Source organism: Mustelus asterias, chromosome 17, assembly GCF_964213995.1.
Source record: "Mustelus asterias chromosome 17, sMusAst1.hap1.1, whole genome shotgun sequence".
NCBI classification, from domain to species: Eukaryota; Metazoa; Chordata; class Chondrichthyes; order Carcharhiniformes; family Triakidae; genus Mustelus; species Mustelus asterias.
In genome coordinates, this window is record NC_135817.1 from 49,563,295 (window position 1) to 49,589,877 (window position 26,583).

General features: G+C 39.7%; 1 protein-coding gene across 3 annotated transcripts in view; it reads left to right on the plus strand.

Annotated features, from left to right (window-relative positions):
• kdm6a (lysine (K)-specific demethylase 6A) overlaps positions 1–26,583 on the plus strand; it is a 213,705-nt gene that overhangs the window by 89,463 nt on the left and 97,659 nt on the right. For all 3 annotated transcript variants that reach the window (XM_078232615.1, XM_078232617.1, XM_078232616.1), the window contains exon 6: positions 12,375–12,495. In XM_078232615.1, coding sequence (XP_078088741.1) covers positions 12,375–12,495 — 121 coding nt within the window. The remainder of the gene's footprint in view (positions 1–12,374; positions 12,496–26,583) is intronic.

Consider the following 26,583-nt stretch of genomic DNA (forward strand, 5'->3'; position numbering starts at 1 on the left):
GTAACTCCCAGATAGCTGAGCAACAATAATTCCAGACTTGTGTTTCTTCAGATTGCATCCAAACAGATCTGCTTTTTTGTTTGGGCTTAATTGTAAGCCACTAGTGAATAAGAGAACAAAGTGCGCAACATAACAAATAGAGTATTGGCCAACAATATTAAGTACCTCACAACAACAGTGATAGTCTGATTTGGAAATTGAATTGGTAAGCTGTGCTGTTGGTGTGTGAACTATAGCGTTATGGACACACAGCCACTTTCACATAAACTGTCCTAAAAATGCTTTATTCGCCCACAAATGTTGTGATGTCTTTTGAGGATAACAGACTCATTTCCTGAGTATAGTCTACTTCTGCAGTGGCTTGTAATCTCCAAGAATGGATGTAAAATATCTTCAGTATAATGAAGTAAAATCGGTTATTTCTAAAAATGCATAGCAGGTCACTCAGCATCTTTTAAAGGGAAAGTTGTGTTCATTTGTATTCATTTGAATTGGTAACTGAAAAATTGGCATCATAGTAGGGTTGAGGGTGATTATTTTAGTCAGCAAGATGAGGTTGAAGGGCCTTTAAACTATTTAAAACTTAGTAGGTATATAAAAATTGTGAGACAACGAAAAGTCATTAAGAAATGACAATGCGAAAATAGCTAATGGGCATGGAGAGGCTGACATAAGGAAATGGTGTAAATTAAAGTATGAAAAATAACAGGAGATTTGAAATGAAAGTTTGCTGAGTGGAATAAAGTCAATGGTTTCAGTCTTCTCAATATTTACCATCTGGGATCGGTTTAACAATGCATCTTGATTTGGGGTGTTACGCAATATTTTCATTTTGTAAAAAATGATATAAACTTGTGCCTATGGGCTAAAGGCGTCTATGCTTGCCAGAGTACATTTACACTGCATGGACTGCTAAGCTACAACTTGGCTTGGCATGTACATAAGCAGCCATTAAACTGGGGATTCCTCCCTTTCCCCTTTAAAAATCTGTAAGTACAGCATGAGTACTTTACAGGAAAATTAACCCATTACTGGTGTTTCTTTTTAAAGAGCGATGTCTATAGGGAAAAGCATCAGTCTTTTCTGCATGTTGACACCCATGGTAAACTGCATTTATTAGTAGTACCGTCAGTATATACCTTTTTCAACTGTGAAGTTCTACTTGATTGACAAAAATAAACATGTTTAGCTTTGTGATGTATTTCTTCAGTGTGAATTTGAGATTTTTTTCTGAAGAGGGATGAAGTTTTTTAAAATTAGTAATCGGCTTACAGTGGAGAGTAGTCTGAGAACAATATGCTAAGTGTTGCAATGAGTTTGAAAGGTTTGAACTCTTACTATTATAGGATGAGTAGCTTAGTAGTGTGAGGGTGGAAGAGCCGTGAGGGTGGGAGAAGAGTGGTGTGCCACAGGGATCAGTGCTGGGGCCTTGATGTTTTTTATAATTAATATAAATAATTTGAATAGACCAAAATTTGCTGGTGACGCTAATAAGTCAAAGTAAATTGTGAAGAGGAGGTTACAAAGGGACATAGGTTAAGTCAGTGGGCAAATATCTGGCAAATGGAATATAAAGTGGGAAAATGTGAAATAATTCATTTTGGTAAGAAGTTTTTAAAAAATTACCTAAATGATGGAAGATTGCAGAGCTCTGAGATGGAGAGGGATCTGGTGTACTTGTGCATGAATTGCAAAATGTTAGTATGCAGATGCAGCAAATAATCAGTAAAGATAATGGAATGTTTTGTTAATTATGAAGGGAATTGATTACCAAAATGGGGAGATTATGCTCCAATTGTACAGGGCATTGGTGAAGCCACACCTGGAGTACAGTATTTGTCTCCTTATTTAAGGAAATTCATTAGAAGCCGTTCAGATCGGACGAGTTGTCTTGGGAGGAAATGGTGTTCAGGCCAAGCTTGTATTTACTGGAGTTTAGAAGAGTAAGAGACTTGAAACATAAGATCCTGAGGGATCTTGACAGGATGGATGTCGGGAGAATGCTACAACTTGTGGCAGAATCTAAACTAGGGAGCCACTGTTTAAAAATAAAGGGTTGCTCACTTAAGATAGCAAGGAGATTTTTTTTCTGAGGCTTGTGTGTCTTTGGAACTTTTCCTCAAATGTCTGTTGAATCATAAAATCCCTACAGTGCAGAAGGGGGCCGTTCGGCCCATCGAGTATCTTGCCCAGCCACTCTCCCCTGCCTCATCTCCACACATTTACCTTGGCTAATCCATCTAACCCACACATCTTTGGACTGTGGGAGGTCTCCGGAGCACCGGAGGAAATCTATACAGACACGAGGAGAATGTGCAAACTCCACACTGTCACCCAAGGCTGGAATCAAACCCGGGTCTCTGGTGCTGTGAGGCAGCAGTACTAACAATATTGCAGAATCTTTGTTTTTAAAATAGAGCTAGATAGATTATTGAATAACAAGGGGTTGAAAGGTATTAGCGATCAGAAGGAATGTGGGATTAAGGTTAGAATCCGATCAGCCATGATAGTGAATGGCAGAATAGGTTTGAAGGGTGGAGTGGCCTATTCTCCATAATTCCTGTGTTGGTATAATCCCAACAAAAGCTTGATGTAAATGGAATGATGTAAATCTTGTAGTGAGCGTTCCTTGTGATCACTTGGATTTGATTAAACTTATACATTTGACAGTAATAGTGTCAGGTTCGTTTTTGAGAGACCCTTACGTACTTGATGCAAGAGCAAGACACTGATCTGTATAAGAAAACCCAGTCCTTTATTTTCAAGCAAGTACAAGCTTTTGGAGGATTGCTTTACTAAATCAGCAGTGTGCTGAACTTCGCCGAGCAATACTCTCCGAACCGGGGGTGGGGGGAAGTTCCTCCCTTTATACTCTTTTTTTACAGCAGTTAGTCACGTACACAGTATAACTTCACCCAGATCACGTGCTTAGCAAAAGTAAGTACAAAGACAGTATGCGAGTAAAAATATGTCGCAAACCCACCCCCAGTTGCCATCAAAACTGCACATCCACCATTGCTCGAGTGTGAGATAGCAACCGTTCCCATATATCTTGGGACGCTACTTTGCACAAAGCGAATGTTATCTCCTTCAAACAAGGACAGCATTAGGAGTTGATATTGGCAAGGCCGGGGTGACAGTTCGGAATAGGGAATATGTTACCAGCACAAATTGTTCCAGACAGCAAGTTAATCACAGTTTCAAGCTAAGAATTTACTTCACCTTATCTTGCAGCAACCAGCTGCATTTACAAAGTTCAAAAGTTTGCAAGCACACTCCTTTTTAAAAAGAAGCCAAGATCATAGGAGATTCATGGGATGTTAACCCCTTAACATCTCATTGTTTGGAAATATATAGTCTGAATGAAATCTCTTGCTATATGATACTTTTATTTTGATGCAGCTTTTAGCAGACCATGAATTGATCGTGCAAAGGCTATAAATTCACTGCCTGATGTTAGGTAATTACATTTTAATTACAGTCCAGCTTTTGTTAGATCAACACTGCACCTATTTCTTCAACTACTCTTTTGTCTAATTGAAGAGAACATGCTTAACTTGTGCATTTGATGGGAGTATGCTTAAGGCAAATTGATGCTAGGGTGTATAGATTTCTCAAATCCTTGCATGTTCTAAATATCTGAATCCATTTCTCTGGAACGAACTTGTCATAATCAACAGCCTTTTAACAGTGATTAGATGCCCTTTCGGAGAGTCAGCGCAGATTTGATGGGCCGAATGGCAGCCTCCTGCACTGTAGAGATTCTATGGTATATAGAACATCAGCTGACTATATCTTCAACCTGTCTTCCATACACTCAACTACAAAGTCAAACTTGAGATCGTCACTTAAGTTCAGACATCTCAGAGAAAATAGCGGGTTGTTAGTTGTCGGGGCCAAACAACTTTTTAAGCTACCAATTTGTTGCCTGGTTGCAAATAATTAAGTTATTTGTTATTTCTTCCCTACAGTGACCAGGAAGCTGAGCTAGTGCACATGATATGTTTAGTAACCAAAGAAACGGCCCATTGATTTTTGAAATTTCTTTCATGGCATGCATCGGGCATCAATGGCTCAGCCACCAGAAGGTGGTGGTGAGCTGTCTTGAACTGCTGCAACCCATGTGGTGCAGGTAGGAAGAGATTATGACCAAACCACATTGAAGGAATTGCGATATAGTTCTCTGCCAGGATGGTGTGGCTTGCGGGGGAAACTGGCAGGTGGTGTTCCCCGGCAACTGTTGCCCTTGTTCTTCTAGGTGGTAGAGATTTTGGTTTTGGAATGTGCTGATGAAGGAGCTTTGGTGAGTTGCTACAGTGCATTGGTGATGGAAGGAGTGAATCTTTAAGGTGGTGGATGGTGCCAACCAAGTGGGCTGCTTTGTCTTTGATGGTGTCAAGCTTCTTGTGTTGCTGGAATTGCACTCATCCTAGCAGGTGGGGAGTGTTTTAATCACACACCAGACTCGTGCCTTATAGGTGGTGAACAGGCTTTGAGAGTCCAGACGAATTACTCTCTCAATTCCTAGCTTCTGACCTCCTCATGTAGCTGTAGTATGGCTGGTCCAGTCCAGTTTCTGGTCAATGGTAAGCTCCAGAATGTTGATGATGAGGGATTCAATGATGGTAATGCCTTTGAATGTATAGTGGAGATGGTTAGTTCCTCTCTTGTTGGCAGTGATCATTGCTTGATATTTGCACAGCACAATGTTACCTCTGTGGAGCTTACTATACAATTGCTGAATTACATCATAAAGCTCAGTTGTGGATGTTTCCATCGGCTTTTTCAAACACTGGGACCAAGTTGACACAATAGGAGGTAGATGTTCTGGTGCAGTCATTATCACCTTCATGGTTCTCTTCATCTATCTAAAGTAGGTCTGTAAATGCTGTGTATAATCTTTATTGCTGAAGGATGAGAGCAAAGGAAGCCACGCTTTCAAGATACCTTTTCTGCCGCTGCAGAATCTTTGGTGAAAGGCAAAGCTGGGGTTCCTTGGCCTCAATTTTTTAAAATGAAATACCAGTGTTGAACAGTTATTCCGTATGGTTGTGAATAACTTTCAATAATTTACTTTGGAGTCTTGCATAGAAACTTGCTTAATATAGGTCTCTTCAGAGGTTAGATTTGTTTCCTTGTTTACTTTTTGAAGCTGGATGTGGATGACAAAACTGTTTTTTTTCTTGTACAATAAACTCTTGTTTTTCCAACTAGCAGTCGCCCTTACTTTTGCCTTGTGTTGTCTGAGTGTGCAGTTTGATGTCACTCAGCCCAAGAAACTTTTGGAATGGCGGTGTAGTATGGTTCGTGCTTACTTTCAGTGTAGAATTTCAACCAGCCATTATAGTCCCAATTATGAAGCCATTCCACACTAAAAATTAACTGTCATTTAATTTTCGTGGTGGGGCAGTACAATCATACAAAATACAGAATGGTTGGTCACCCTGATCTTGATGTCAAATGCCAAAATACTCAAATTGTTTTTATTAAGAATTGCTGCTGCTAAGTGTAGGCATCCTATAAAGTTGAGAATTTTCTTTTTGGCCCCCAATTTCAGGAGTAATATCATATCATTGTAAGTAGCCAGGAGTAAGTGAAATGCTGTTTTTCCACCATGTTATAGTGCATCCCTGGCTAACTGTGTTTTAGAGAAGTTGATTGTGGTCATGCCTGTAAGAAACCTCCACTGAAAAACTATATTGTGGGAGGTTGAAATTAACAAACATTTTTATTTAAAGTCTTATTGTTTTCTAGTGCAATTGTTTACAGTTGAGCATTCGGTAACATTGCTTCTTTATTTAGAGATGGTGTCCAATTTATTCTTTGTGCAAATATATTTTTATTTCTCTGCTATGCAGGTTTTGGCCATATGGTGTCGCTAAATCGTGTGTGTGCATGTGCGTGTGTGTCTGTGTGCCCTTTTGTGGTGCATCCGCAGTGCTGTTAAATAGTTCCCGGATTTTGACCCATTGACATTGGAGGAACAGTGCTACATTGCAATTCAGGATGCTGTGTGGCTTAGAGGAGACTTGCCTGCGGTGGTGATCCAATGCACCTGCTGTCCTTGATCCTAGTAGGTTGTAGGGGTCATGGGTTTGGAAACTGTTGTCGCAGAAACCTTTGCTAGTTGCTCAAGGACAGCTTGTCTAATATGGTACATTGGTGAAGGGAGTGAATGTTTAAAGTAATTAATGGGGTGCTGATCATATAAACTGCTTTATCAAGGATGCTGTTGAACTTTGAGCATTTTGAAGCTGCCCTCTTCAGGGCAGATGAACCATAAAATCCCCACTGTGCAGAAAGAAGCCATCTGGTCCATCGAGTCTGCACCAACTCTATGAAAGAGCATCCCTACCCCCTGCGCATTTATCATGGCTAATCCACCTAACCCACACATCTTTGGTCACCAAAGGGTAATTTAGCATGGCTAATCCACCTAAATTGGAGAGTATTCTATTACTCTCGTGCCTTGTAGTTAGTGGAAAAGTTCTGGAGAATCAAAAGAATACCCACAGAATACCCAGTCTTTGACCTGTGCTTTTGGGCACAATATTTATGTGGCTGATTAGTTATATTTCTGATCATATGATGAATCCCAGGAACTTGGTGTTTAGATTTTCTCTTTTAGGGAAAGTTCATTGTCTGACAACTTTTTATCTGTCATGAATGTTACTTGTCACTTATCAGTCTAATTTCAAAAGTGATCCATGTCTTACCGCAAGTGGGCATGGACTGCTTCAGTGTCTGGGGAGTTGTGAAAGGTGACGACACTGACCACTCTGAAATCATCAACGAACATCTGGACTTGTGGTTTTATGATGAAAGCAAGGTCATTGATGAAATGGCTGAGGATACCACTCTGAGGAACAATGATGGCCTGAGACTCAGATGATTGGTTTCAAAACAATGACGACCATCTTCCTTTCTGCTACAGTAGCTACAATCCTAGCCAGTGGAGAGTTTTTCTCTTGATTCCCATTGAGTTCAATTTTACGAGGACTTCTTGATGTTACATTGGGTCAAATGCTGCCTTGATCTGAAGCAGTCACTTGTACCTGAGCGCTAGAATTCAATTCTATTGCCCATGTTTGGACCACAGCTGTAATGAAATTTGGAACTGTGTGATCCTGGTGAATCCCAAACAGGACTTCAGTGAGCAAGTTATTGATGAGTAAGTACTGCTTGATAGCAATGCTGACATTACCTTCCATCATTTGCTGATGATTGAGCGCAGTCTGATTGGACAATAATTATCTGGATTTGATTAGACCTGGTTTTTTGAACAGGATATGTCTGGGCAAGTTTCCACTTTATCGAGTGGATTCCACTCTTTGCTGTAAGCAATGTGTAGAACTGCTTCTTGAAATCACTTGGAGTGAGGTGCATTGGCTGAGGACTGGCAGCTGAGGGTGCAAACCTCAGAAGGAAACCAAGGTAGATAATCTACTTGACATTCTGGCTGAAGATAGTTGCAAACTCTTCAATTTGTTATTTTTCACTCTAGTGGATACTGCCATCATTGAGAATGAGGATGTTCATGGTGCCTCCTTCTCCTATTTGTAATTTGACTCTCAACTGGACATGATTGGGCTGCAGGTATTTTGATCTGATCTGTTGGTTGGGATCGCTTGCCTCTGAAGAATTGAATCAGATTATTCAGACATGATTACTCATATAGCCGAAAGACATGCTGGTTAAGTGCGTTGGCCATGCTAAATTCTCCCTCCGTGTACTCAGACAGGCGCTGGAATGTGGCAACTAGGTGCTTTCACAGTAACTTCATTGCAGTGTTAATGTAAGCCTACTTGTGACAAATAAATAAACATTTTTTTATTAAGTCCTTAATCAGCTGATATATGTCCAAATGCTCAATCACTCCTTCTCTAGTAAAGTCCTGTAACTTCCTTGCACTGTTGTTAACCTGATGGGTCTGTAGTTATCTCTCTTCCTCTCTGTCTTTCAATAATGGGGGGGGGGGGGGGAGAATGCATTTATACAGTTTGCAAACCAAAAGCACTATTTTTGAATCTAGAGAACTGTTGGAAAAGTATGATCAATATATGCCTAATTTTTTTACCCTTTGGTGCTCATTCCATTGTGTTAAAATAACTGGGTTTTGGATATTTGTCCAGTTTAAGCCACATTATTTTCTCCATTTACAATTTTATAATGTATTAAAATCACGAAGTTCCTTGCCGTTAATTATTCTTTAGGTTCGCTTGTACCACTGGTATTTTGTGTTTTCTCTATTGTGAAACTGGATATAAAACATTTATTTAACGAGCCTACAATTTTCTTATTACCATTGAACTAAATATATATTTTCTAAATTGCAGTTATCGCATTAGTTGTTCTGTATCTTTTTGTGTATAATTGACCCAGTCTATTGAATTTCTTGTCATGGGCCAGATTTAATGCTGGCTTTCCATGGATTTGAAGACAGGGTTTGTAAAATCCTGTGGGTGGCCTTTCCACTTGCTCTTAACCTGTCTGAAGGTTATGGAGGACTACATAAGGACCTCATCCTGCCCCTGCTGGTGTGTGAGGATCTACAAGCCAATCCACCCAGGTTATGTATCTCATTTTACCCTCCCTATTTTCCCCCCTCGTTGGGCTCTATTCTGAGCTTGGTCTCCTTTTCAGGACAGGCTGTAGCACTGCTGGGACTATAGAGCAGCCGGTCATCCAATTGGCTGGCAGTGCTCTAAAGTGGAACCTGCTCCTAAGACATAGACAGAGATTTCACTGTAGAGCAGTTAACACTACCAGTGTTAAATTGCTGTGGGGCAGCCGTCAGGATCGTGGCTCGTCTCTAACTTTTTAGCTGGTAAAGTTCAGCCCTAAAGATTTATACAATTGAGGTTTAATTGCATAATTTAATTGAGGTTTACAAAATTGAGGGTCTAGATAGAGTGGATAGGAAGTACCTATTCTCCTTCAGAGAGAGATCAATAACCAGGGGACAGATTGAAAGTAACTTGTACAACGCTTGGAAGGGAGTTGAGAAATGTTTTCATCCAACGAGTGGTGGAGATTGAGAATTTACAGCCTATTGTAACCACATTGCTTTGCTGCATGCTTCCTTGTTCTCTCTTTATACATCTTCCATCACCACACCCCAAAACTGTATCACTATTGCAGGAGCTCTGTAAGCAACTCCTATCAGAGTATTGTTTCCTTTTCTATTCCTTTAACTTACCCATGCTGTTTCTACTGTCTGTTCACCCTTACTGATATTCCTCAATCTTAATGAAGGGCAGAAAAGGTTTGAGAGGCTGAATGGCCTGCTTCTGTTCTTTCGGTTGCCGTATTAGTATTCTAACAACACCTATCCCCCTCCTTTTTCTAAAGACCAGGCCCTGTCAGCCAGCCCTTACCACCCACACTGTAGAATTTGTACTCTTGTGAGAAGTCACAGCTGCTCTTTTGGCAGAACACATCTTTAGGAGTCCCAACTTTGAAGAAGAAGGGCTTGATTATAGTCTTTCTGGTGCAGTGAATTGAGCCCAGGTTCTTCACAGCATGCCTACATTTCTGGGGCTATTGACCACTGCCATTTTCCAGAGGCCATTGTACAATTGTTCATGGGATGCTTGTCATAGATCAGATGCATTAAATGTGGTAGCTCTGCATACTTGCATTGTGAGATTGGGCCATTCAGGAGAATTGTGTAGAGCAATGCAGAAATCATTGGGCAACAAAATGGTGGTGGTTTAATACGTAAAAATCATGATGAGTATGGAAGAAATAGTGGAAATTTCAGATAAGAGGATAGTCAAATTCCATTGCGTAATCCAGGGGTCATTTCTATTTTTGTAAGCGTTTTGCTTTCTTACTCCTTGGCCATGGTGTTCCCTCTCTTAACCAACATACCTAAGCTTACATTCCCTGCTGCTGCCAGTGTTGCCTGCAGTGCCGTATCTGTATTGTGGGATCTTACTGTATACCGTATCACTTTTGGAAAGGATGATTGAGTAGCTACATTTGTTTTACCAGTAACATCTGTTCTTTTTAATATACGTGATTCGCATTTGACTTTTTGGAACAAAATCTTCTCTCCCTTACAAAACGTTAACTCTGCACAGTCTGGTTCAACAAATATCAGGTGCTATAAAGTACTATGCCCATGTAATTGCTGTCCTTATGAGTACATGATGTGGAGATGCCGGCGTTGGACTGGGGTAAGCACAGTAAGAAGTCTCACAACACCAGGTTAAAGTCCAACAGGTTTATTTGGGAGCAAATAAACCTGTTGGACTTTAACCTGGTGTTGTGAGACTTCTTACTGTGCTTATGAGTACAGACAGGGAGTGATTGCAGATTAATCAACTATTAGGGCACTGCACCTAAACCAGAACATGTTCTCCCTGATGTCCTTGAGAAGGTGGTGGTGAGCCGCCATCTTGAATGGCTGCAGTCCGTGTGGTTTAGGTACACCCACAGTGCTGTTGGCTAATTGTGGAGATGAAGAAACAGGAATGTATTTCAATTCAGAATGGAGGGCGAATTGGAAGGGAACTTTCAGGTGGTTGGAGAGCATAGCATGTTCTCTCTTAATGATCTTCCAGGCACAAACAATGATTAGGCACAGAATTCCCTGTGCATTACCCCCTATTTAATCAGAGATTGCCAAAGCCATTTATATTCCTCTTATGCTTGCATTCTAGCAAATAATAGTCAAAAGATCAGTGCAGATATTTTACTTGTCATTGCAGTTCATATTTCTTTAGCCTTCTGAACATGTGGTGGAATTTTGTGTTCGATGTGCAATGCATTGCCCTTGCCTAGATTGGTTCTCGCTGACCCTAGCCAAGAAGATGGGAAGTGACCTTCACCAATATGCTTTGAATTTTTCTGTTACTTGTGTTATATGAGAATGTGCCTGATGTTTGCTCAGTATTTGTGGAAATATTTTTCATTTTCCTCATTTTTTTGATAAGCGATTGAGGGGAAAATGCTGAGCGAAATGTACAAATCTAGATCTAGTTTCACATATGATTCAGTTCTTGAAATATTTTAGCTTTAGTAGTGTGTTCCCTTGTTCTTTACCTTTTTCCTCTGAAACAAATTATGAATTTTGCTTGATCTAATCTGAACACGGCTTTGATGCAGCAGTGAGTACCTGTGGCTTTTCTTTATGGTTTTACTATATTTACTGTTAGGCACAGATGGTGTTAAGCAGATGTGAGGTTGACTGCAGGAGGTGAGCAAGAAGGCATTTATGTTATCTGTAGCATGTTTACCAGCCTGAAGCAGTGTCAAGTGTATAATGTGTTGGGGAGGAGGAAGTTGCATCTCAACACCCAAATCGTAAAATTTGGAAGCATTTCAATTTGGACAGCAGGTGCAGTTTTGTTAACATGTGGGCTTATTCTCCAACTTTTGTAATATTAGTATAACTGAAATGATTGAGCTGGCGAAAGAAAAACCTTGATGAAGTTAAGGCATATGTGTTGTCCCCATCACTTGCACTGCCTCTACTATATTGGGTAAATGAGGCTAATCATTTGTTATTACACTAGGTGTTCATTTCAAAAGTGTTGCTTAAGCCAGTTTAGCTACCAACTATTCAGGTAGTCCGTGTAGCTCTTTGTACTTGTCATAAAGTGCTGTCAAGTAGCCCCATTGACTTAGCCCTTTGGCCTCCAGAACTCCTTCAATTGTTGCACAAATAATTAACAATGATGTCAAATGCCTTGTGTCAAAGCCTTCTGAAACTTGAGCTGTGCTTATCTGCTGCAGTGGTGAAACTGACCAGACTACTGATCATTCTCCTTCAGCATCCCAAAGTGGAATTGGATAAAAAACTCCCACAATACATAACCTGTCTATAGACAAGGTTATAACTACAAATAGAGAAGTAAAGAAGCTCAAAATGCCATGATGCTCCTAATTAGATTTTGTGCATGTGATTCTTTGGGGCATAATGTGATTGTGTTGAGGCATACAGCAACATTTAATATACATATTTTATGTACTTCTGTGAGAGAACAGTAATGATGCATTATTGTTTCTTTCTGCAGTGGCTGGGAGCAGGAGAGACATAATCCCATGTTCCACTACTGCATATAGTGGATGGGAACTGTACCTTTAAATATGTGTTATGTATTACAGTCTAGGAAATGTGATGTTAAGCAGAAGTCTGGTATTTCACTTCATGTTCTTTCTCTCATGAGTTTGTTTCGAACTTTCTAGAAAATACACACTATTGATGCTTCAATCAGCTTTAACTGTTATTACAGAATTTATGTTGGGGGCAACAAACTTCTATTATCCTGCTTATTATTAATGGGAGAGAAAGCTATGAATATGTCCCCTTTTAATAAATCTAAGACAAAGAATACTACAGTATGTTATTTTTGTTTTATTTTCAGGGCAATTAAAGCATTTCAAGAAGTGCTTTATATTGATCCCAGCTTCTCTCGGGCCAATGAAGTTCACTTGCGTCTTGGGTTGATGTTTAAAGTGAACATGGACTATGAGTCAAGTCTTAAGGTGAGTAAAGAATGCAATGTAACGGCAGAGGGATATTTCAGATTAAACCCTGAGAGCACTCCCATGGAAGTTCCTGTAAAATGGCAAAACTTTGATTTTTGAATTTTTCAGGTGATTAATAGTCTTTTTGTATATTTAAAAAGCTCACATACTTCATTGGAAATCCTCAGTCTTGTCGGAAGCATCTCCTTATTTCTTTGGCCTTCCTCTAGTCACCCCTGCAAAGATTTGTTTTGTATTGTTGATCAAATATGTTGTGCCACTTCCCTTGTTCCAGTTGGGATTTACATCTGAACAGGCAGCCTATACAGTGGAATTGGACTGTAGCTGGAATGGTACTTTAAACATGTATCCTAATTTTATAATTTCTTCATATTTAAAGAGAGCTTAGTAATGTTCATTCCTGTGGAGTACTTGCATAACATTGTTAAATGGGAAAAATAAATTTTTAAAAAGTACTAACCACTCTTTAAATATGTCTGCTATCAATTTCTTAAGTATAGATAACAGCTCATGGCAATTAACATTGCTTATGATTTAGGGACCTACTAAATTTATCAAATCCCTTTCAAATCTATATATCCACAGAGGAGGCTGCGTGTGTTTTTGGAAGAAAATATAGATTGTTTTAGCGTTTTGTTTTAAATTGGTTTTCTTCTCAATTATTGACCAACTTGGTACCTTCAGTTGTTTCTTTCAATATTGAACTTTTGAGTACAATATATAGAAGCTAATACAAAGTAAAATATTGTGTTATTGCAGTTCTGAGCAGGATGAAGATAGTGGCTTTGATATATTAAAATAAATATTTTACATTTTTTCTGTGGAGGTGAAATTGAAAAATCAAATTGCATTATTATTGATTGGAGTATTACACTTTATTGAAGATTACTTCAGATTTCTATAGCCGGCATAATGCTGTTTGTACCTTTTGCTGCTGCTTGTGTATCGTTTGATTAAGCAGTAACAGATTAGCCATAACAATAGAATTTATTTCACTGCATAAAATAGATGTGTATATATACATTTCTGGAACAAACCAGTTGAAAGAAAAATACTGCAATTTGATTTCTGGAGATAAGCAGTATTTTGAATGTAAAGATTGTAAATGTGTTTGTAGATGTGGTTGGCAATTTCCGAGTATTTGGGCTTCAGAGTCTGAGAGATTTAAATATATATGTATTAAAAGGCATGACCATCAAATGTTGCAGCTATTAAAATGAAAGCCGCCCAAACTGGGTGTCTCATTTGTTGAGCTGAAATTGATGGCTAACTTACTAATGCCATATCTTCAGCATTGTCACATTTTTTTGACTACTGGCAGGTAACATTTTCACCACATGGCCATCTTGAACAAAAAAATGCCCAGATATCTTGTTATCGCTAGGTGCTCCATATTCAACATGGAGGGGTGGGAACTAGAAACTGGGCTGACTAGAAATTGAAAAGGACCAACCGCACCAACACTGACTACAAGAGCAAAATGGAGACTGAGTGATTTGTGTTGAGTGACTTGGCTCCTGATCCCTTATTCTCCTCACATCCACAAGGTTTCAGGTCAAGAATGTGATGGTACGTTTACTGCTTGCCTGATGGTTGCAGTGCAGTTACACTTTGGAAACTCAATACTATCCAAAATAGAGAAGTTCGTCTGATTGGTGCACCTGTCACTGGACTTGCTCCTTCTGTCACTGGTACAGTATGCCTGCAATATGACTTGCAGAATGTACTGCAATAACTCACTGACCTTGACAGCACTCCATCCTCTGCAATCTCTACATCTGGGGAGAATAAAAGCAACAGTTTGTTGGAACACCTCCAATTCTCTGCAGCTGTAAGTGTCTTGTTCACAAAGTAGTTATTGGACTGTCAGATGATGGCTCTAGTTGACAGAGATAATGCTATTAAAGATCTCTTTCAAAATATTTTTGAAGGGCTCATCCAAGACTAATCCTCAATCTACTGAATTAGTTGAGATATTGTGGTATTATAATTGGCTTCAAAGCTTTCAGTAATAGAGGACAAAATTACCCAAGATTCTAGCTCTTAATAACCCAGATACTTCAAATGCAAATGTGGGGCCAGATTGAACTCCAGTGTGATGTTCCTGATACCCATGGAATTGTGTCTACCAATGGGCCAAGCTCAGAAGACTGGAAATTTATTTTGTGTTCGCTCTTGAAACGATACTCGAGTTTCTAAAAACTGATAAAGATAATGTTTGGGTTTATGGGCAAAAACTTTTGAGCTTATGTCTTGCTATTGATAAATTACTGCCCATTTGATAAATTAACTGACCAGTTTGATGATAAATCAGAGATTATGATTATTGATTTATGCTCTGTGCTGAATCTTTATTCCAGATGGAACCCTAGCCTTAGAAAGGGAGATATTGTAGAGAAAACAATTGTCGAGATCCCGAAAGCTGGCCCTTATTACAATAGACCCTTTCTAGTGTTGTCCATTGTGAATGGCACCTGAGCTGCCTGCCATGAATATACAATTTCCAGAAATGTGCAGTCTATTCAAGGTTCCCAAAATGATTTTGTGATTTTGAGGGTTGATGTTGGAAGATGGGATGATAGTCCTTTGTACTTTAGTTGAGTATATTAGGTTTATACGTCCTAAACGCATTTCATTATAAATTATTAGATGTTCAGATGATTTCCTGCGTCTGAACTCTGGCTAGAGTCATACTGTTGCATGGGAACATTAAACAGGCTTGATCTTAACCACTTCTTGTCCCAACTGCTGGTGCTTCGCTCTTGCGTGTATTGACTCCCAATCTATTTTCAGTGATGCCGGATTCAGCCTGTTCATCTGTATTCCAGAATTGATGACAGCTGCTCTTGGGTACCATAAATGAGGTTCTAGTGAATTAGTTCCTTGAAGTAATTTGTTTCCAGTATGGAAATCCGAGGTTGCATCTGCACAAGAGACAAACATTAGTTCAAACTACTTTTAAGCTGCTGTCTATCTCATCATGTTTATAAGAAATATATTTGCTCTTGCATCTGCAGCTACTGCCCTTCTCCTTATTTAGAAAGCTGGCTTATTGCAGTGCCTTTAGATGAAAATCCACATTTCCATTTTTCTATTTTTAAATCAGTGATCATGAATTGTCATTTGGAGGCGAAGCACCAGTTGAGATTTCTAGTCTGTTTTTGGCAATTCTGAAAATTTTCTGCTGATCATCAAATTGGTTTCTCATACTTTCAGAATTATGGCACATTTGTTTCAAGCAGATACATAAACCTCTGCTGAACATGCCTTACAAAGGCAACTGTTTTCTAATGCTTAAAATGCTATCAATGAATTGCATTGAAGAATAATGTGTTCATTTTTTAAAGGATTTTTTACATTTTTAAATTATCATCTTTGATATTAAGTACCTATGAAACAATAAGATTTTACATGCCGACAGCCAAGCACTTTAGGCTACTGAACCTAAAGACTACCTCGTCTTCTGCTTTTGGCACTGTTAACGAAACAAGGGGCCCGATTTACCATTGCGCCGTGCCCGTTTTCAGGCGTGAAAACGTGGTAGTCGGGTGTGAGGCCATTAACGCGATCCGCGGAGATTGCCACTTTACTGAAACCCTGGAATAGCGGCGATCTGCTTCGTGCCCAAAACGGGTGCAATGGCGATTTAAATGCATTTGCATGCATTTAAATTGAATTAGTGAACTGCCCGCCCAACTTTATCAGCATTTCCCCCTTTACCACTGCGTTTGCCAATCCGGAATTGCACCATAATGGACCTGCTAAATAAAAGTCTGAATCGGGTGCACCAGCTGCTGAAGAGCACGTTCAGTGCTTCCAGCGGCTCTCTGACTCCGATCAGAGATGGGGGGGGGGAAAGGAGGGAGGCGGGTCAGATCATTCTTTGAGGGGGGGGGGGTGGAGTGAGGCCAGGTCGTTGTCTGGTTGAGGGGGGGGGAGAGGGGGCCCATCGTTGTGTGGTGGGGGGGCGGCTGATCATTGTCTGGTGATGGGGGAGGAGGAGGAGGCGGGTCAGATGTATCTCTGGTGTGGGGGGGGGGTGGGGGTGGAGAGGGCCGATCGTTGTCTGGTAGGGAGGGAGGAGGAGGCGGGTCAGATGTTCCTCTGGGGGGGGGCGAGGTGAATCAGGCTAGACCATTCTCTGGGGGGGGGAGTGAGATGTATCTTGGGGGGGGGGGGGGGGGGGGGCAGATGGATCTCTGGCTGGAGTGGCAGGGGGTCCGCTGCCACTCTGCGGGCGATCGGTGGGGAGGGGGGGGGGGGGCAGGGGTGGCGATCGGTCTGGGTAGCGGGGGGGCTTGATAAGGGGGACAGCGACGTCTATGTCCCCCTTATCCACCCCCCCCACCCACCCACAGACATCGCTGTCCCCCTTATCTGCGGCCCGGGAGTGATCTGACACGGGCGCGCTTTTTCAAATTTTTTTCTAACTGCACATGCGCAGTTCAGAGCTCCGATTGTTTCGGCCGTGCTAAGCCCCGCCCACAGCGCGAATGGGACCCGCGATGTTTTTTTCAGGCTGAGTGCGTATGGGGGCGCCTGAAAGCAGGTTTCTAATTCGGATCTGCATTACGCCCAGATTCAGCACTTAGAATGAAAATGGTAAAATCGGGCCCAAGGTGTTTTTTTTTCTCCATTCGGTGTGGTGCCAAATTTTGGGGGGGAAAAATGAATGCACAAAAATGCATGTGGGGAAATTGCTTGTTCAGGAAATTGGAAACTTCAATCCAAGGCATGGATTGTTAGCAGAACTTAAGACGTGGTTTCTACTGTGGCTCAAGCCCATGATGAATGGACTGTGCAGATTCTGAATGTAAAGATTAAGAGGTAAATGAAATGGGGGAAAAAAACTTACTTATTTGTGTTATGACTAATAGCAAGCGACAGTAGTTTAGAGGCACTTTTGAAATTGTTACTCAGCTTGTGTTTCAGGCCGAGGCAGTGTTTCGGTTTAGTCGTGATTGGATTTTGGATTTTTTGATGATGATATGTTCATTTTTCCAGTCACGTTTATTTACTAAGTTTCTAGGAATATTGCATGACTTCAGTGATGTTTTCATTTGTAATTTTAAAATGTGAAGAAAACACGTTTGTCGTAATTATATCAATTACTCATGCAATTAAAACCAAGATTAATGGGTTAATGTTAATTTCAATTAATATTCCTAAGCACTTGTCAGTCCTAGTAACTACCATATCCTATCAATAAGAATAGATGGTAACTTCTGATCTGGAACAAAATGATCTTTCAGGATTTAAGGTGTGGTCGTGTATTATTGGTGATGGATGCCAGCAGACAGGTTATTTTTTGTACAGCTTATTAATATTTGTGCACTTGATATTAATGTTAATATTGTTAATGGAAAAACTACTCCCCTCAAGGCTCAATATATAAATGCAAGCAGTGTGATCAACCAATTTTGTTGGCTTGTGATGCACCAAAGTACAAGTAAATGGATAATCTGTTCAGGAATGATTGAAATACTTTCCAAGTCTTGAGTTATAAAGAGGTAGATTGTTTCAATGCTAACGAGCAACTTGGTTCTATATTGCACAAGGGTAAAAGGCAGCCTGACATGCATGTTTAACAATCTGTTTCAAGAGTGCTATGAAGATTAGAGTTAAAGCTCTGATAATTGCATGAGTCTTGGGTCTTGAAATTCTGAGTTTTGAATACATCTGATTCTATCTCACTTGTGTAGAAATTTGTTGTTCTGTAACTAAATAGGAAAACTACTGCTCTGTTAACTCTGAAGTTTTTCTCAAGCAGAAAACTCTGCTGTGTTTAGAATTACATAAGGATGTTAGATTCTTGTGTTAATTTCTTGCATCTGTGCCACATTCAGATTTTTTCTCCTATTCAGAGCTCCATATAGCTTGCACAAACAGAATCCCTACAGTACAGAAGGAGACTATTCAGCCCATCGAGTCTGTACCGTCCACAATGATATTGTTACAGAGTTGAAACTTGTATCTTCTCTGATGTAAATTGGTGTAAACATGGAATACTCACCACGTTCTCTTCTCAAGAGATAGAAATCTGAAACACCACTGATCTTATGGGCTAAGCTGTTTGCTGAGACCCACTTCAGCTGCGTAGTTTGATAGTGGAGCTTAAATATTCACGTGGGTGTCAGACTTAGACCATACATACTTTAAAAACATGACAGATCTTTTACTCCACCAATAATCACACATGCCAAGTCACCTTGGTTCATATCCTTATTCCCCTTTGCTGCTGCATATAGACTGATCAGACTTCTTATTTTGAAGTTCATGAAACATTTCATATGTACATCAATCCATGTTTGTTGAGATCTCTTCCCATCCCTTGTGCCCTGCTGCTGAAGAATTCTTTCATTTTGAGGAAAAGGCAGAAGATCAGGGTAAAAGGAATAATTATTTGCTTTCTGACACTAACATGACAGGTCTTATAGTTTCTTTCTGAGCTCTACACTTGCATGATTTTTTTCTGAAACTGAAATTGCTACTCTCTTGTCCCTCTTTTGAAATGACCACTATTCACGGTTGAATCCAGTTGATGTATTGGAAGGCTATTCCTTCATCAACGCACCAGAGCCCAATTTTTATAATGCAAATACATTCGATAGCTTGAGTAACTTAATAGGTGTGGGAACAGTGGTTAATGCTTTCCACCAAATAAGTTAGGCCATGATGGTGTTAAGAGGCTGTTCATACTGCAGCATTTAAAGCGACGTTTACTCGTGAGTCACAGCCCTCCGCCATGTAACATTTTCACTTGGCAGTATGAAAAAAAGATAGGGGGTGCCAAGTCATATTGACTTTGGCTTTGATAGTCATTCAGAAGATCTTCATTCTTGTTATAGCCCTTGAAAATTAAGATCAAGTGCTGGAGGAAAAACCATAATTCTTTTGTGATACTAATGGGAGAAATGCAAATTCTAATTTTCGATCCGCATGGCACTTGCTTCTCTGATAAAACAGAGTATAGCCCCTCCTGGTTACTTGGCTGTGCTGGCTTACAACTTTGTACTGTCCCACAACTTTGCACTGCCCCTTCCTCACCGTCCTGTATTTAAATTTCATTCTACTCTCAATGACTTTGGCTGTAAATTTTTGGAAATTTCTTCTTATAAACATCCAGACAAAAATATTGAAATAATAATGGTTAATAATTCATGTGGTTGCCACTGAAACAACCCCAGTTTAACAACATGAAGCGGTAGTGCAAATTACCAAATCATATAAAAACAGAATGTTTTGCCAATATGATGGAATTATTGAGCACTTTTCACATCCAAACTTTTTCACTTGGGCTATCTTAAATTAACCAAGTAAGAGAAATAGCAATATTTTCTTGGTGTACAAACATTGTAACTACAGTAAATGCATTGTAAATGTTGGAAATATATTATACTGAAGTATAGACTACAATTAATACTGCAATGGTTGCATGTAAGATGCTGCTTTGCAAATAAACTAAGATGTTGGCCTTTATGTGACGGGCGACGTTGCATTTTCTAATGACCATGTGAAGCGAGTGGCTGTGTTACTGAGGCCTGTTTCTTGAAAGACAAACAAATCTTGATTTCTGAGGACCCAGGAGAGCTTAATAATGAGCGTTCTGCTGCACGTGCTGCACGTCCTCCTCGCACCCTCTCCCACCCTCTCTTTCTCTCTCTCCCCCCCCCCATCTCTTTCTCTTTGCTAAATGGAGCTTGGCTGACTTCCAGCAGTGTGATTACGAACAGCTTTCTGTGTCCTAGTTATTTGAACAAAGAGTAATCTTGAACAAAAAAGAATATCATTCTACAACCAAATATGCAGTAAAAGCTTTCTCTGGTGACAGATTCAGCTTCTTCCTCCTCCCCTGTGGTAAGTTCAAATAAACATTCTGTGCCATTCGGGTTGGATCAAGCAGATCTCTCTGTTCATTTGACAAAGCATTTTTATTTTTTAGGCAAATGCATGGGTGTTCACAATCAAATCTGAAATCACCTGTGTAATGAACTGATCCTTAGAAAATAATTTTTAGATTTGTTCTGTGGGTTTGACTCCATGAAAAAATGGTACAACTGTAAATGGAATGACAATTTATCGATCTGTTTGTGATTATTCAAACTATTTATGCACATTATCAACAGTTTTTGTATCATGCTATACTGTAAATGTTGGTTTAATTTTTCTAATTTTTAGTGGCAAAGAGAAACCCTGTTCTGTAGGTAGCGTTTGCAGATTTTGAAGACATACTTTGCAGATGTAGCTGAAAACACTAACAAGGACTGTTTGGTCTGCAGTTTGTACAAGGATAAGTGCTTAATCAAGTGGTATAATGTGCATATTATAAAATTTCTGTTATTGTTGCTTGCTCTGAGAATGGTAGGTGCTAGTTAATCAAAATGCTGGTCAACTAAGATGCGAGATGAGTTCCGTGTTTTCATCCAATCAGCGAGCTCCTGGACGATCTTTGCAGTGATGCGGGTGTTGAGGTCTTGCAAGAAGTGCAGAAGCACTTAAATTGATGGAGCATGATGCTGCAGAACAGTGGGAGATAGAGACCAGAGCGAGGGCAGGCCAGGGATAACCACTATCTGAGTTTCACAATTATTAGCCATTGTGAGAGTGGGACTGATGGGCAGTAATGAATGTAACCATTCAGCAACAAGTGTTAGTGTCAGGAATGAGACACATTTCCAACAAAAAAAATCCCCCCCAAAAATCTAGTTGCTAGAGTGCTGTTTGGTACAATGCCAGATGACAGAAATTTTGCTGTAATTGGAATGTTTAGGCTTCCTTGCTATTTTATAGTGATATTTTAATCAGCATTTTTTATTTGTAGCTGTGCTGTACAGGTAAAGGCTCTAAAGAGTGTTCTCCATTGACCATTGTCTGCCTAACTAGAAAAATTATATATAATCTTGGAATTGCAATTCTTTCTTGACGAGTTGTTGAGAAAGCCAAAGGCAACTTCGTAATTGAAATAACTTTGTATATATGGTTGTTAGATAGTTGGTCTCCATATGGTGTAAAGGGTACCTGTTGTTCAAGTGAAAAATGAACTATTGATCTAGTAATCTGCAACTTTCTTCTCTATTTTATATTGCTTCACCACGTGAAGTAATTAGGAAGTTGCATTCTGGTGATCTGCTTTTAAAGAATAGATCAGCTTTATTTGCCTATATTGACAATATATTTAATCTTTAATACTTTCCAAAAATATTTCTAGATATTGATAATTGTTATTTGTTCAGTGACTTTAAAAGCCAAATCTAGGGCTGACCATCATTTTGAGTCTCCATCTTTTTTTCACCCAAAGTTTTACTGCCCCAAAGCATGATCTATCAGCAGTAGAATGAAAATAACAATACAGCGCTGGCCATGTGTTGAAATTGCATGTTAGAAATAATTGGTGATAGTGATTCCCAATGTTTCCCTAAGATGTGCACAACCAGACAGCAATCTGGGATATACCACACAATGAAATAAACAGGCTGCTCAAAACTTCTAAGTTAGTTGGAAGAAATTCCCAGCTTAATGTAAATCATGTAAACTGCCCATGGACAACAAAGTAGTTTTCAGAAGAGTTTGTAGCCCACCAGTACAAAACAAATTAGAGGTAACATTGGTTCCCTGCATTTCTGTACCTTTAGAAGTTTAAATATTCCTCTGAAATGCCAGACCTGATTTCAAAAACCAATAGAGGAATGTAGTTGCTGTCAGTTTTTTTAATATGTGATGTGGCTGCCAGGAATATCGTGCATTATAAGAATGACTTCTATAATTTCAAACATTTCAGACTCTTTCAAAGACATTAAAACCTGAGTATATCAAGGTGGGATTACTCCTATGCTCTTTCCTTCCACCCATGTGGCCTGTATCACTGAATGCTACTTGGCGATTGGATTTTCATTGAAGGCATTTTTGTGCCACCATTAGGGGGAGCACTTTCTGTATGAACGTGAACCAGTCTTTGACTTTACCAGTTGCAACTAGAAAGACACACTAAATTAAATTTTGAGATATAACTTGAAACCTGGTATTAAATTAAAATGGAATCATGTTGGGATTAACTATTCCCTAAAATTCTGTTCATCTGTCAATCGTTATTATTAAAGTTCTCAACAGAAATACATTGGGGTATTTTTTCTAAATAACACTTTATGCAGATACTGTCAAGTTCTGTTGTCCACAAATTAATGTCTTCAGTAAATAAATAAACAATATTAATTAAAAATGATCGCCCAATGTGGGGTTTGAGAGCATGACTCTGGACTTGGGAGCCCCATTAACTACTATCTGAGCTAGTCTGGGATTGCTTCCCATGAAGCCTTTTCAACTTTCTGCAGAAGACTGTTACTTAAATCTGCAATCACTATTTACATTTTGTATATCTATGGTTCATTCCAAATTCAACAAGTAATAATAAAGCAGAAATCTGGTGCAAAGCTATTAATTCTCCTGCCAAATGCATGCGCTGGTGGCCATAGTGCTGGTCAAGTACTGTGTGCGCAACCATTCTTGACGTCTTTCTGATCAGCACCAAGAGTTACAATGATGTTCATTTGAAGACTGCTCTTGCACACTTTGAAGTAAGTACTTATGGAAGATAAATGCTGTGAAGATATCATCTGCGGCCTAACTTTTATAAAGTTGCACCAAGACCTCCCTACTCCTGTATTCTATGCCCCGGCTAATGAAGGCAAGCATTCCATATGCCGCCTTCACCACTTTATCTACCTGTGCTGCCACCTTCAGGGATTTGTGGACTTGTACACTAAGGTCCCTTTGTTCCTTGGTACTCCCAAGGACCTACCTATACCATTCCCTTATTAGATCTCTCAAAATGCATCATCTCACACTCATCAGGATTAAATTCCATCTACCATTGCTCTGCCCAACTTACCAGCTGATCAATATCAGTCTGTAGCCTAAAACTATCCTCCTCACTATAAAACACCACTAGCTTTCATGTCAGCTGCAAACTTGTGAATCGTTAATGTATATAACAAACAGCTAGGGTCTCGCGATCGATACCTGTGGTACACCGCTGGTCACAGGCTTCCAGTCACAAAAGCAGCCGTCCACCATCACCCTTTGTCTCTTATTAGCAAGCCAATTTTGGATCCAATTTTCCAACTTGCCTTGGATCCCATGGGCTCTAACCTTTTGGACCTGCCTTCCATGGTGGGACCTTGTCAAAGGCCTTAGTGATGTCCATGTAAGCCATATCAACTGTTACCCTCATCAATATATTTAGTTATCTTTTCAAAAAACTCAAATTAGTTACACAGGATCTCCCACCAACAAATCTACGCTGACTATCTCAGATCAATCCTTTCCTTTTCAGGTGTTGATTAATCCTGTCCCTCAGAATTTTTTCCAATAATAAAATACCACTGACGTTAGACTAACTGGCCTGGAATTATCTGTCTTATCCTGCTGTCTTCCTTGAACAAAGTTACCACATTACTTATCGTCCAGTCATCTGGCACTTCACCTGTGGCCAGCGAAGATTTAAATGTCTCTGTCAGGGCCCCTGCAATCTCCTCCCTTGCCCCCCATAGCAGCCTGGGATACATCTCATCAGGCCCTGGCCTTTATGCTCGCCCAGTCTTGATGCAATTTCTTATAGTCAGTGTATCTACACCATAAAATTACCCATAATAGCCTTGATGTAGCAATGCAGCTGGCACTAAAAAGGCAACTTGGATAAAAATTACTGACCTCAAGAACTCTTTTCAATGTGTTCGTCACTAGCCCGTTCCTAGTTGGACCTACTCCCGTTCACCAGCTCTCTTGATTTCTTTCTAATTAAACGCTTATTTGAGAACTGCTTTTCATGAATCAGTGGCCTGAAAGTCAGAGCCTTGTTACTGGCCTGCTGCCTGGCAACATCCAGTAGGTGCTCATTGGCAAATGGGCTCATTTAAATTATATGAAGCCCAATATCTGGTGCAGCTTGGGCCAGGGTGCAGGATGCGCCCCTCGGCTCTAAATCAACTAGTCTAAAATTTTGAATGGTGTCATCATAATTTATTACTGATAAAGTAGCTTTAAAGATCTTCACAGGGCCGATCCATACATTGATTACTAGCTGATCTCCTGTAATATAGCTATAAAGCTGAAATCTGAAGTACAGTATTAACTATCCCTTCATGGTGACTGATTAGGTACTTATGGAGAGAGAGTCTGAACAGCCACATTTTAAGGTCATTCAAAGGCTGTCTTAGTGATTAAGTCTTCAGTATGGCCGGTACTTGTTTCCTCTCACTGGGAAGAGATAAAATTATGTAATTGTTTTTTAAAAAAACAATGTAACTGGAGATTACTTTATTTTTAAAAAAATGTACAAGTCTGCATGCATGACACATCATATTAGTTAAATGTGATAGATGAAAATGTATCTTTGTGCATGGCTCATCAATTTTTTCCCTCTTAAATTCTTTTCTTCATAATTATCATAGAATCATACAGTGCAGATGAGGCCATTCGGCCCATCGAGTCTGCACCAACACACGAGAATTACCTGACCTCCCATCTAATCCCATTTAACAGCACTTGGCCTATAGCCTTGAATGTTGTGATGCGCCAAGTGCTCATCCAGGTACTTTTTAAAGGATATGAAGCAGCTCACTTCTACCACCCTTCCAGGCAGTCACCACCATCTGGGTAAAAAGCTTTTCCTTGCATCCCCCCACTAAACCTCATGCCGCTCACCTTGATATTTCTACATTTTTGCTACCTATATATGAATAATGATTGGTTAATATCTGGAATTGTTCACCAATGGCAGTTACTACCTTTGGTAGGAGTAAAATGGGTAAATAAATAGAATGATCAGCACTGTGTACTCAACATTTATGATTTTTTTTTGCAACCTGAGGAAAGGCTTCTCATTCATGGCTGTGATTGATGCAACAAATGATGTTTGCTTATGTGTGCGCACTCTAAATAACCAGAAAGAAATGTGTCATAGGTTACCATGGCAACAGACTTGTTTATACAGAGTACCCAAGGGTTTATTATTTGGCTGTTTGGGAATATCACTTGGGCATTGCAATTGGGAAAGGTAAATATGCATGGGATTCATTGGTTTTATATACTCCTTGGAATAGTAGAGAAAACACCTAGAACAACAGGAACAGCTTGTGTTTGAATATTGCCGTAACATGGGAAAACGTGCCAAAGTGCTTCGTAGGGGTGTATTGGATAAAAATGCATGCCAGGCTAGAGATGGAGGTATTAGAAGGGGTGGCGAAAAGCTTTTTTATTGTAGAGATGTGTGTCTTAAAGTCCGCAAATGCAACAGAGAAATTTAAAGATGTAATTTCTGAGCTTTGAGATCAGAAGGTCGGTTGAGACCAGCATGGTCACTATGGATAGGGTAATGGGAGTTAGTTTTGGGGGAAGGTTCAGGGTTGGAGGACTACAGAGTTGAGGTTAGACGAGGTTAGAAATGAGGAAAAGCAAGAATATGAAGTAATTTAACCAAAGATGGTTTGTAAATTTGAAATTGTGGGGGCAGGAGCCAATTTTGAGAGCCCAAGTTGATAGAAAAACTAATATCTGGCAGACTATATGCAGAACTCCCATTTAAAATGCAGTTCTTATGTTGATTAATTGGATTATAATGTCTTAAATATCCAACACTCTGGAGGCTGGAACTTCTTGACTCTGCTTTATTATAGCTTGCCACTGCCAGTAATTCCAGTGCAAATCCTTCAACTTTTGCCAAATAATAGTGAACAGTGTTACACTGCACTTTGAGAAGCATGGGGTGTATTGCTTTAACTATTGAATAACATTCCATACATTTATTCCCTCTCAGGTTTTCACTTCATTGCTAGAGATGTGTATCTCCTCAATTTGTAATGGGAACCACCAATGAAAGCTTGTCCCTGAAATTGCATACATGGCCACTATGTGGTACTGTTATCCTTTTCCTGCAACCCATTCTTCGAGAATTTCTCACGTGCAAGTTTTGATGACCATTTCTTACTTAGTGACAGATATTTCTAATGTCCAAAATAAAGATTGAAACAAAATGAAGTGTTAAAGTATTTCACAGTAACGTGATTCTTTATCTCAATGACGTTAAGAAGA